Genomic DNA, 13661 nt, shown 5'->3' with positions numbered 1-13661 from the left:
TCCCGAAGCATCCGACGTTCCCGGGAATGTTAGTGCCATCTCAGTGCTGACAAAATCGGGTGTTGGTACCTTCAGTTTCCTACGGCGCACGCCGCCTATGAAAATATGTTTTGCAGCAGTGTTCTAAAAATTTTGTCACAGCTTCACCCGAAAGGCGAAGCATCAATTGCGATAGCAAATTAGTAGAGAGCTATACGGAGTAAGGATAGTAGTTTTATCAGCTGCATAAACTTGGACATGCAGCAGCACCAGCAACGCGCACAACTGTTGTCGACGCCGTCAGCGTTTTGCCCGCGTTCGCACCGAACGTGCCCGGCGTTGGTGACTGTTGTCGGTGCCTCTAAGGGTGGCTCGGAGGTTTTCGACGAGATCAGAATGGGACACTCGTCGAGTAGCGTCGGAAATCTCACCCACCTTCCCGCCTCGCAACGTTTTATTGCGATAGCAATTATATGGACACTCCAAAGCAGATTTCTGCCGTCGCCGTCGTCGTCGCCGTGAGGTTCCGTATGACGTCAACGGCGATGAAATCGTCGCCGCGCTCCAGACGCTGTATGCGCGAGTGAAAGGGCGGGAGGGACGCGCGCTTTCACGGGGAGCGAACGCACGTCGGAGAGCAAACGCGCGTTCTGCGCCGTGCTCCCTGAAGGGCTGCAGAATTAAGCGTCTCTTTCCTCCTTTACAATCACCATATATAGAGAGCAAACGCGACTTCTTCCGTCGCGCGAAAGGCCGTGGGGGGCGGGAGGGAGGGAGGGGAAGCGACGTTTACCTGCGGCACCAAATGCGTATTTATATAAAAACGTTGCGAGGCCAGAAGGTGCTCAAGACTTCCGACGCTGATCGACGAGTTTCCCGTTCTGATCTCGTCGAAAACGTCCGAGCCGCCCCCAAAGGCCCTGGCAACAGTCACCAACGCCGCGCGCGTTCAGTGCGAACGCGGGCAAAACGGCGACGGCGTCAACAACAGTTCTGCGCGTTACTGGTGCTGCTGCGTGTCCAAATTTATACAGCTGATAAAACTACCATCCTTACTCCGTGTAGCTCTCTACTAAGTTGGCGCTGAGCCGTGCTCCCTCAAGGGCTGCAGAAGATAGCGCCAACCTTTCCCTTTTCCCTCAAGAACCACTTATCATCATCATCACTTATCTCTACTAAGTTGCTATCGCAATTGATGCTTCGCCTTTCCGGTGAAACTGCGACATTTTTTTATATAAATACGCAATTGGGGGCCGCAGCTAAACGTCGCCTCCCCTCCCTCCCTCCCTCCCGTCCCCCCACGGCCTTTCGCGGGACAGAAGGCGCGTTTGCTCTCTATATATGGTGATTGTAAAGGAGGAGGAAAGAGACGCTTAATTCTGCAGCCCTTCAGGGAGCACGGCGCAGAACGCGCGTTTGGTCTCCGATGTGCGTTCGCTCCCCGTGAAAGCGCCCGTCCCTCGCGCCCTTTCACTCGCACATACAGCGTCCGGAGCGGGGCGACGATTTCATCGCCGTTGACGTCATACGGAACCTCATGGCGACGGCGACGCCGACGGCAGAAATCCGCTTTGGGGTGTCCATATAATTGATATCGCAATAAAATTATTAAACTAACTACGACATTACGCAGGACGAGATACTCCACACCAACGCGACCCAACAACAGCCTGAAGTCATAGAGAAAGACATCGGCGAGGTAGTTATTCTGGTTAGGCCACGAGAACCAACCACGCAGCCGATCCCGCTGGCCTTTTCGATTGACTGCAACCGAAGCTAATCCACGGAAAAAATTATCGAAAGCTTTCGGAGAAGTCGCCATTTATTTCTTTTGGCGCACAAAGCCTTTACATTGTTGCGGTCATTTTTCAAGAACAACGTTTATATACACTGCTTACACTTTCAAAGCAAGTGGAATCACAACAAGAAAGAATGCGGACCAAGACATATATCGTCTTTATTTCTTTTTCTTCCGCTAGACTGAAAAATCTTCCACTTATCTGTAAGATAAGTGGCCCTAACAGAACTGATCATTCGACTATGTATGCCGCACTACTACCCTCCTTCTTCGTGCTAAGCATTGCGTGGCTAATCGTCGTCCTTACTACAATCATAGTCCCTCAATGCTACAATCATCAAACTTAGATGCAGAACCAACACGTTCGAAACTTCCTGCTCGTCCGCGTCCGCCGCCGTCAGTACAGAAGAGACCCAAAAGCGGCAACATCACGAAACGTATTTCTGGCGTCTTATAGGCGTCACGTCGCCCGGTGGTTAGTGTTAGTCTGAGAAATAGTCGCGCCCTTGACCGAAAGGCGTGCCGTGGCGCATTAGGTTTAAGCGATAACGGCAGAGAACGCATTCTGGTTGGGGTTGTAGCGTGGTCGTCGCACGACGTTAACCTAGCGCGCGACGAACGCCTGAAATACGCTCTATATGATTGTTTCTTAGAAAACGCTCTCTCAGTAGCGAAAGCAAGCCTGTGGTGACTCCGAAATGCGTAAGGCACCTGGAAATAATCACGCAATGCGAAAGTGAGTGTGCTGCTCCTCAATTCACTCATTTTTGGTTCTCTGTAAGAAAACTGAAGAATTCGTGAAAAAATGTCACAGTTTCGCCCTAAGGGCGAAGCAATGAATGCGATAGCAGCACAGTAATGTCATACGAAGTAAGGTGAGCGGCTTTGGTAGCAATATGAATTGTAGTAAACGTGAGCTGATTAAGTAAGCAGGTGTGCTGCGGCGTAAGTAGACCGACATGAAGAGAGACTCGATGACCACGAGAAGGCGCGTAGTGAAACGGTGGTGTTGATGAGAAGCGCTTCCCGTGGGCAGCGCGTGCGAAGGGACACACCTGTAGCGCTGCACTGCCGACCCGGGCAGCATTGCATGTGTAGCGTGCGTTGGAAAATGTGGCCCGACTATTACTAACTGAATGAACAAGCGTGGTGTAAGCGCGCACAAACAAACATGAATAGATCACACTGAATGACTGCAGACAACGACTGTCAAAACGCTGGCAGCAAGCGCATACGCCGCAGCGGGCGAAGGTACGTGCGGTCTATCGCTTCAACGGAAACTGAGCGGCGAATGCACAGCGCATACAGAGGTCAGAGCCGTGTGGAGGTAAGAGACGGTGCGGGCGAGCGACGAGCGCGGTTGTTGGCAGAGTAGAAGTGCGCCCCCCCCCCCTCCCCGCTCCCTCCGGCGCTCGCTTCCTTGCTTCCGCGTGTGAGATGAGTGCGTTCTCTCTCCGTGATAGCGTGCGTCCCCGCACGCTTCCGCTCGGGCATATGGCGCGCGGCGAAGATTTTATCTATACGGAACCTCACGGCGACGGCGACGCCGACGGCAGAAATCCGGTTGAAGTGTCCATATAATTGCTATCGCAATAATAAATACATAAATCAATCAATACACGCCTCCCAGACGCGTCTCTTCAGCGCTTTTCCTCAACAAGCGAAGCAGCGCAAACTGCAGTTTAGTTTTAAAAAAGCAGGCTGCCACTGCATTTATACCACGTCAGCTTACATTTTCTCGAGGTTTGTTGTTCTTCGTCTTCTCTGAGAACTTCAATTCGTAAAGAGTACGGTATTTTTCGTGAAGGCAGTAAAGGAGAATCTGTTTTCCAAATAAATCATATTTATGGGTATGTTTTATTGTGCCATTTTTTAATGAATAGTTATCAAGGACAGGGTGCAGCCAAATCTCCAACACTTCGTACAGTGTTGCGGGACGCCTAATCTTGCAGTAATATTCGCCGCATGTTAAGCGAGCGGAGCCTGGTACCGCTATTAAATTGGCGTTTTCTCTAGTCCTCGTATAGACGAATGCGTAGAATGCAAGTGAAGATAACATCCACGGTTCAAACCGGCGTAGTGAAAAGAAACAGTCAGAAACCACTTGAAAAGAAACGTTCCAGATCCCGCACTTTCATAAACCAATCCGCACAACCTTTTTTAGGGGCGAAGCTCCTTAAGGCGTGGGTCTGTCCTTCCTCCGATGTAGTATGTAGCCACCTGTAGTTTTATGAAGTGTTCACTAGATGGCGTAAGTGTCGATCTTTCTATATATAAGTGTATATAATGTCGCTAGATGGCGCTAGTTTTTCGTATAGTTGATGAGAAAACCTACAATGTAGTGCTACGGGTTACCGCTAGGGGTGTTATAATAAAAGGTGCTCGCTCAAGGCGCGCTTTCTCTTTCGCTCGGAGTCGCCGGATGGAAGACAAGGCAGCGCGGCCGCGGCGCGAAGACCCCGTAGTGCCCTCCTGAACGTTCGGTCTTTGCATGCCCACGTAGACGATGTGGAACGAGATCCGATACTTACTGCAGTGGACGTTCTCTGTCTTACTGAGACCAGGAACGCCAAGAGACTCTACATCAAAGGATGTAGCAGCGAACGCGAAGCAGCGGCGCTACGGCCGGCGGCGCGAAGACCCCGCAGTGCGAGAACGAGAGGCAGAAGCCGCGCGGCTGCGGCGCGAAGCGGATCTTCAAACTGTAAGGAACAGGCAATCGGCGCGAAAGCGGGCGTATCGACAGGCAGATCCCGAGGCTGTGAGAGCTCGTGAAGTGGCCACAAAACGCATCAGGCGAGCTCGGTCCCAAGGTGCCGACGCGCGTTTCAAGCGGGACTTATACACACTGCACACTGTGGATGCACTGTTTCTCACGTGTTTACTTGATCATATACTGGGCGAATTACTCGGAGTATATTCACGCTTTACCGATGATCCCTCCGGAGCTTCGCCCCATCATCATCATTCACCTCGTGGATATGCTGTGATTTTTTTTTAATTAAGGTCAAGGTTGATCCCTACGGAGCGAGGGTGTTCGCAGGTTCGGGCGAAGTGGAGAGAGGTAAAATGAAAAGAGGAGGTGCAGAGAGAGAAAGAGAGAGAGAGACAGACAGAGAGCGAGAGAAATAAAGAAAACAAAATAAAATTTCTTGGCAAGGCGGGATTCGTGCCCGGGTACCCACGGTCCGAAGGCGCGCGTCATAACCACTAGGCTATACACCCATGCGTGCAGACCATGCATTTATTGGAAACATGATTGCGTTGTACCGACGATTGTAACACAACTTGTATGGGCGAGAGAAAGTGAAAATGAGAGCTAGAGAGGGAGCGACAGAGAGAGGCAGGATTTGAACCCGGGTACTCACGGTCCGAAGGGAGCGTCATATACGCACTACGCTATACACCCACGCTTGCAGAACTCCGCTGTTTCATCAGATATCAGAAGCGTGGAACTGGCTTAACTTTCCTTTTCTGCCTTTCATTATCTGATCCAAGAAATGTCACTCTTCAAGCATTCCTGCGTCAATGCGCACTTCAAAGCCTTTTCTTTTATTGCGACAGCAATGATACGGACGCTCGGAGGGCGTTCGCGCCGCCGTCGTGCTGTCCTAGTATCGACGCGCAAGCGCGGCCCACGTGTGAAGGGTTAGAAGGTTCTCCTGAGACGCGAAGGTGCGTTTGGCTGCAAAAGCGACGAAGTCAAATGGACGCACCGTCCGCTGCTGAAGTGCTGATTGGCTGGGGTTGCCTGTCTCCTTCTGACGCGTAACCCAGCCCAGCCAATCAGAACTGCAGCAGCAGACTAAATGGACATGTCCACTAGGTGGAGATTTACAGAATGCCCCCACTCCCCTGGCTTCCGCTGCTGGCACGAGTGCTGCGCGCACGCGCATTCGCGCTCCTGCTGAGCAGCTGTGTGCACGCCCAGAAGCCGAATGTCTTACCTTACCCGGCTAAACACCCACGCTTGCAGAAAGCGAGTATATCTGAACCATATGAATTTGTTCTACCGCGTTGTCTGTGTTGTCGCGCAACACAGACCGATAAGCAGTCAATGAGTTGATAATGATTATAAGGAGTGGTGAGGGGTTATATGGGTCTGATCGCGGTTGATAATGGCTCGATGCGGTTGGATAAGGTGCTAAAGAGCGATAAGGGCTTATAATGGTCGGAGCAATTTTTATCAGGTTGATAAGGACCGATAAGGGTCGGATCATGTCCGATAAGGTTGATAAGGACATTAATAAAGGTTGGATGGAATCCGATAAGGTTGATAACGACCTATAATGATTAATAAGGGTCGGATCATCTTTGTTAAGGTTGATAAGGACAGATGAGGATTGATGAGGGCCAGAGAGATTCTGATAAAGTTGATAATGACCGATAAGGGCCGATAATGGTTGGTTGGAGTCCAATAAGGTTGATAACGACCGATAAAAGTTGATAAGGGTCGATAAGGGTTGGATCGAGTCCGATTACGTTGATAACGACCGATAACGGTTGATAAGGGTTTATACTGATCGGATCAAGAGCCAAAACAGATTACAAGGTCAATGAAGCATACATTTAATGAACCGTCTATTGCTTCGTCAATCGTGGTCAACAACATACATCGCATTGTTTCCGTGGAGATAAGCAAGTGGGACAATCCTTACGCAGACAACTCCAGTGGAGTTACTGCATATTTTTTTTCTTCTGTCGCATCTTGTGTGCCGCCGAGGTGCTACGCCTGCGACACCGCGAACAGCGCTCCTCACCACGCCAGCGTACTGATTCGCCTTCAGCGCAGCGCGGAACTTTGCTATTGGAGTTCAACACTTCGACTTTCGGCGAAACTGGCACTTTTCTTCTTTTTTTAACAGTGAGCGGGTAAAGCATTTCCTGTTGCCTCACCGATTTATTAAGCGCTTATCAAAGGAAACTTGCAGCACTGTATGTTCGTTGCTTATGCCTGTGTATTTTGCTTTTGTTTCTTCGTAAAGTGTTTACGCATCCCTCATAGCCAATTCTGCGTCTTCGGGAGATTACACCATGCTCTTCCGCATAGTAGGGTAGCAAACTGGACGTTTGTCTTGCAGGTAACTTCCTTACTGCTCGCATCTCACTCTTCTCTCCCTCTCTCTTGGGAATATTAAAACACAAAAATTATTTTAGTTCGATCTAACTATTTTTTATTTAGAGCTCGTGGTGCCTTGTTCTTCGAAGAGTGCCACCACCCCATTAAACGCCCCGCTTATATGCTGCCGAAATGAAAACAAATAAAGGGTACTAGGCGCTGTTCAATGTGTGTTTGCCGAAACTGTGATTTTTGTATACAGCGCCGCATAGGCAACAGCGTTACTGACTATATAGCCTCGCCAACTCCTTGGCTAAAATGAACTTTTACCGAGAGCATTGTGAGAGTGGGCGTATTGCTTTTTTTTAACATCACGACTTTTCTACAATTACCTACGACGGTGATCTGCAAAAGCGTCTTCGACGCTTCCAAATGGCATATCTTGTCATACCAGCGTTCTCTTTGGTGTCACTTACATAGGTGGCAAAAACATCTTGCCGATTGAGCTGTAAACATGCCATTCGCTCTGTACTCGTGCGAACGGTAGATGTAATGACAATTACAGTGGCGTAAGAGAACGCACGAAAAAAAGCAGCTATACAGAATCTACGCACCTTCGGTTTCTCATGGGTGGCATGAAGGCAGCGTCCCCAAAGTAGTCAGAAAGTACTGATTCTTGTCTCACCAACTGTTGTTGTGTGGTGGAGGAATAGAATATTGAAAGAAAAGAAAAGAGCCAGTCAAGACGTGCTTTTTTTTTCGTTCTTTTTTTTAGTGTTTCATGCAGAGCTAACAAAAACACATAGCTGCCTTACTGAGCCATGTTTAGTGGCTATCTATCAATCCCTCGATATATCTGCTTACCTATCTACATGTTTATGCATCAGCTACTATCGATCGATCTCTCTATATATGCCTGTCTGGACAGCAAGGAGCATTCATGGATAGAACAGTGAATGGATAGATATATAAGGCTAGTTATCCATTCAAATACCTATCTGTTCAACCTTCTAAGTGTATGTATGTGGCACCGTTTTTGTCCACCCGCTTATATATCTACCTTTTTTTATCCGTCCATCCATCCGTCCGTATGTGCGTACATACACACCACCACACACACACACACACACACACACACACACACACACACACACACACACACAAACAAACACACAACACACAACACACACACACACAACACACACCACACACACACACACACACACACACACCACACACACACACACACACACACACACACACACACACACACACACACACACACACACAAAACACACACACATACATAACATACATACATACATACATACATACATACATAAATACATACATACAATACATACATACATACAACATAACTACATACATACATACATACATACATACATACATACAACATACATACATACATACATACATACATACATACATACATACATACATACATACATACATACATACATACATACATACATACATACATACATACATACATACATACATACATACATACATACATACATACATACATACATACATACATACATACATACATCTATTCATCTGTCTATATGCACACGTTTACATATCTAGCCAGTCTATCTATCTGTGTTTTCCTGTTCGTCCACGTCGATGTTAGTCTCCATCCAATCAATCTGTCTACCTATCTGTCTTATCTATTGATCATCGAAATCAGCCATACGTCAGGAGTGTGCGTTTTATCGGCCTCGGCTTTCTCCAAGACGCTCCGCAAGATGTCGTTGGTGTCTTGCAACTTTCGGTTGGCTTCTCTGCAAAACACGCAAGGCGAAAGGAGAAAAAAAAATTGTCTAAGGGGGAATTCCACAGCTAAAAGGCAAGGATACAAAAGAAATCTTAATTTTTATCCTGGTTTCTATTGTAAAATTAACCTACTTATGCGCGTGATTGCGGAAGACAATCAGGTGCATTAGTCAACCTTACTCTCGAACAAAGAGTACAGTCAGTAAAATATATGCATTCCGAAACAGCATCTGACGATAGTCGAGCTTTAAAAGTAATAGAACTTTCATTGTCCATGCGAATTATCACGGCCATTTCTTCTTCTGTTGTCTTCGTTGTGTTCAGAGTTCGGTTTCCCGTGTTCTCTCCTATTTTCTCTTCTCTTTTTTTTTTAGCATAGCATCTAACTGTTCACAAAGCTCGAAGGCACACATGTACGCTTTAGAACGGGACTGACTCGAATGTCTCGGTCGCTCTCGGCTAAGCGAGAGTCAATCAAAGAGAATCGAACCCAAGAGTGCTTAGTAGTGACGGTTTAGCGACGCTTGATCCGTACTGAGTCTGATTCGCGTTGAATCAAAGTCAAACTATACGAGATCGAGCGATGCAGCTACAAGACAAACTATACGTAGCAGTGAGTGAAAATGGCACAAGGATACTCACTGAAGATGCTGAAGCTGCTTGCTGGCGAGTCCCTGCTCCTGCAGTACACCCATGATGCGCTCCCGTTCGCTGTAAAAGAGAAGAAAAAAAGTCGCGGTTTCGCGCGAAGAGAGAAACATTGACAGTAATAGTAAAGTACTAGAGCATTACACTGAAGTAAAGATGGTTGGTTATGGACAGCATAAAGAGCAGCAAACATTCGCTAACTAATGTGTCACGCGTCAAAGGCACGCATGAACAGAGCTCAGTCAATGACAACGGGCACACAACGCTGGAGAAATAAGGAGCGCCGACAGCGGAGGGAGCACGTGCTAGTATTACCTCTGTCTTCAAGCATGCAGTGCTAGCACTGCAAACTGTGCTAACGCTGCCTTCGCCACCTGAACTGCGCCGAGCCTCCAAAAGTCATCAAGTCACGTGACTTCCAAATACTGGGCGCGCGGGAAGGAAGCGCACATCGAGCCATCACACTTTTCGGCTACCTCGCGCACGCTCGCTGTGGCACACTTGGAGGAACGAAGGAAGCGTTCTTTTTTTTTTTAGACAGAATTATAAGCAAAATTGCTCAAGTAATATCACGTAAAGCGAACGTGTTTCAGAAGAACCACTAACACACTAATGGTGGTTAAAGCTCAAGCAGACAAAAAAAAGGGGGTACAAAAACAAAAATGCAGTGCGCGCGTATAACGGCGAAGGGTGACTGACACTTCACGAAACCCGCGACAGACAGAAATTGCTAGAATACATTTAAAGGTAGAAATATATTCAGAATGAGACACGAACAGGCTCAAAACACTATCCTCCAACTTTTATCAAACTTCCTCATCGCTATAGCCACAGGCTCCTTTGTACCGCGGGGGCTTAGGACGTCATCTCCCTCACCAAATATAGCTCTTGCGAAAGACTGTAGATGAGCAGGTTTCAGTGAGTCAGAGCTGTTAACCTATGCCGTCGTTGAGAGAAAAACACTTGAGGATGGAAGTTAAAACACGGAACGAGAACATCTAGCGCACTTACTGATCCCTTATTTCAGTCTGCTTCCTCCCTTATAATGCACCAAACAAAAGTCACCTTCGCTACGCATTGCAAACGCCATTGGCTCGATATCAAGCCATCAACATGGGACGATTCTGGAACGATCACCTTCGGTACTTTCAGCGATACTACCCCCTCGGCCATCAGGCGCTCGCTGATTGGCTGTTTGGGCCAAACCGGATGAGATCATTGGCTGGTGGAGCATTAAGTCACGCGAAGGTGATAGTATCGTCGAAAGTGATCATCCAAGAATACGTCCCCTTGAGCCTGACAATCTGACGACGCTTACTCACTCGTAGAGGGCTTTGCACTTGTCTTCGTACTGAGATCGAATCTGGGCCAGCTCGCTGCGTGTCAGCGCCACGTTGTTCTGCGTGTCCATGAGGCTCAGCCGCAACTGCCGGTTCTCCTGCAGCGCCTCGTCCAGCTTCGAGTGTACCGAGGTCAGCTTGCGGTCATGCGTCTCGTTCGCCCGCAGCCACTGTTCGACCTGCGGACCACGAAAACAAGCGATGACCTCAGGTGCGCGCTTTCGATGATGCTCGCGCGTTTGTCACGCTCGTCGCGTTCGCATGACGTGTGACAGCGGAAGGACGGTGACTCTGATAACAGGGGGAAAAAAAAGGAAAAGAAAGCGCGACAGGTCGAAGGAAGGACGGGTCTCTCCTAATACATGTTTCGGCATTTCAAACGACGTTGAAAAAATGAGTGGGGAGGTTTGCAGAAACTATGATTGCGATAATCCTGATTGTGGCAGCGATACTGATGTAGTGGTGATCCACAGTGGGCGAACAAGGGAAGCCTACGGCTCTAGCCTGAGGTTCTCCCTTGTTTGTCTATACTGTTGGCCACTTCAAGTGTCCGTCTACCTCTAATCTCTGTATCTTGTCTGTAGATTTCATGGAGTGTTGAAGGTGATGGGTGATGATAACGACTATGGCGGTAGCAAATATAATGATGGATTATGGCTGTGGAGATTTGTGATCGAATTGGTAATCAAGACAGTAATGATGACGTTGATAATGATGATTAAAATGATGATGGTGGTTGTGGTGGTGGTGGCGGTGGTGGCTATGATGGCATTGGTCGCTATGTTCGCGTGGATAATGATGCTGGCGATAACGACGACGATCGTGACGCTTGTAATGCTGTCATGAAAATGACAAGTCAGGCGCGACCTATAGGAATACCTTTGCCAGCACTAAAACATCATGGCTTTGCTAAGATACCATGAAAATAAGAGACGTAAATGGAAACGCAATGTAAATCGTGAATACGCATTTTGTTGCGTTAACGGCGGAAATTGACAGTGAAACTTTCTAAGAGGTGGTGCTCGTTAAAGACAATGCCTGTATTTCTAGGATGCTGTCGTTGCCTGTCAACATAATTGAATAAGCATAAGCTGCACTGCAGATAAAGGTCATAGAAATTTAGATAAACGCCCTAACTTTCACATCCGTTATATGGCCCTGTAAGAAACCTCTATGACCCACTGCAGCGTTATTAACAATGAGGATAACGCCGCTTACGTAGTTTTTCTATATATAAAGTAGGTTCAGCTTTGTCTAACCAGCAGCCCGAATTTGCTCTATGCAGACATCTACTACATGCTAAATTTTGTTACGCAACTCCCAAAACGCTTCACACAGCTCGTCACCACTCGCACTAATTTCTCTCTTCGTTGGGTATAGTTAAGAATATGTTGGTGCTCGTAGGTTTCTTCCTTATAACAGCCATTAAACCTTATCGCGGATGTTATCGAAATCCGAGTGAGAAGTAAGAAAGAGCACGTTAGCGTTATGAGGCACAAATGGTCCACGCTGACAGCGTTTAGACTTGCTGTCCGTCCAAACGTTCCACAGCCTAGGTTATCCTCTTGCCCCAAACAACGTCTGTACCTTATCAACCTTTTTTCTAACTATATTGCAACGGTAGTTGCAAGAACATGTGGTAGCAAACAGAGCCAGCGCGAAGTTACACAAGCACTGAGTCAATATCGCTACCTTTTCGAAGAGGGAAACGTGCGACTGCAGTTCGTTCATCTCTTCGCTCATCTTGGCCTGAAGCGTCCTCCTCTTCGCCTCGACCTCCTCCTCCACCTGCGTCATAGAATGTGTGACGTCATCAATTGTCACTTCGTGAAATGCCGCGATGAAGCGAATTAAGACATAACATTGCTCTTTTTTTATTGTACACCCTGAGACTGGAAAAGAAGCTCATAAGAGTGTGCTATGCGGAAACATGTCCTCACGCACCTCACTAATACGTTTTCAATGCATCCTTTAGAAAACTTTAATGGAGTTCACCATCGTGGCAATTCAGGCCTGCTAGTTTGCCATAGCAAAGGTTTTGAATATCGCAAGGGCGCGAGAAGAATACAGGAAAGACAGAGCGCTACCTTCCAAGGGAGCTCAGAGGAATTTTTGCACGAATTACAAATTATTTCCGCTATAATAGCCGACAAAACACAGAATATTCGGACTGCACGCGGAACATTTCAGTTTATATTCCGTAACATATACTTCTTATCTGTAATGATCGCGAAGTAACGGACGTGTCTCAGAGAGACGTTAAAATTACGTTATCGTGCGCTAGCCGAGAAAGCTGTAAAGATAACCGTTTGGTCACGAGTAGCCTCAACTGCTACGTAAAGATTACTGAGCCCTGGCAGTAAGCAGTGAACGCATTGGCGTTGTTAGGTGGCCTGTTTATTAGCAGTCATCAAACATTCTTCGGCGTCACGCGTGTTCTGTGAATGCTAAACATTTAAACATTGCCGCACTGTAATCGTATAAGGGATCAAATGTAAAAGATGCAGTTAAAAAATAGTAATGCAATCCCTACGAAATCAAAAAGGACCTATCCACGACTAGCTTCAAAACAGTCCTCATCAAGGAGTAGTCGTATCCGCCAATTGAAATGTTGAGTCCTAGCACAGGCTTGGCCTCCCGTAGTTAATGTAATATACCAGGTAGGCTCCATCATTACGACATGCCATAACAGCACATCGACAAAGACATGCAAGGCCATCGTCGTACAAACTAATCCGCGGGCGCAGTCCTGTGCCGTTCGACTCATAATGGCATGGTTTGCGCAGTCATTACTGCTACAGCTTCACCATCAGCTGCAACAAACGGCACGTGCGGCAGTTTGTCACGGATAAAAACACGGATATATCCGTGTCGTGCAGTTCGCGTTTGTCGTGAGAATGAAGTGCACTTATCCTTCGCACTGTAGCACACATGCCCTGTCGCACATGTTATCGCAAGAAAAGATACGTACAACGCGTGAGAAAGAAATTTTTTTAAAAAAGGACACGAAGAAAGAACTCTCTCGTAAATGGGA

At 47.4% G+C, this 13661-nt stretch overlaps 1 protein-coding gene across 1 annotated transcript in view; it reads right to left on the bottom strand.

Moving 5' to 3' along the window:
* Positions 1-13661, bottom strand: part of LOC119432948 (ras and EF-hand domain-containing protein homolog) — a 96856-nt gene that overhangs the window by 25526 nt on the left and 57669 nt on the right. Inside the window, 5 exon segments of the mRNA XM_049659423.1 lie at positions 7451-7524; positions 8560-8647; positions 9282-9350; positions 10610-10806; positions 12320-12415. Coding sequence (XP_049515380.1) covers positions 7451-7524; positions 8560-8647; positions 9282-9350; positions 10610-10806; positions 12320-12415 — 524 coding nt within the window.

This window comes from Dermacentor silvarum, chromosome 11 (assembly GCF_013339745.2).
Source record: "Dermacentor silvarum isolate Dsil-2018 chromosome 11, BIME_Dsil_1.4, whole genome shotgun sequence".
Classification (NCBI taxonomy): Eukaryota; Metazoa; Arthropoda; class Arachnida; order Ixodida; family Ixodidae; genus Dermacentor; species Dermacentor silvarum.
This window is presented reverse-complemented; position numbering and strand designations above follow the sequence as displayed.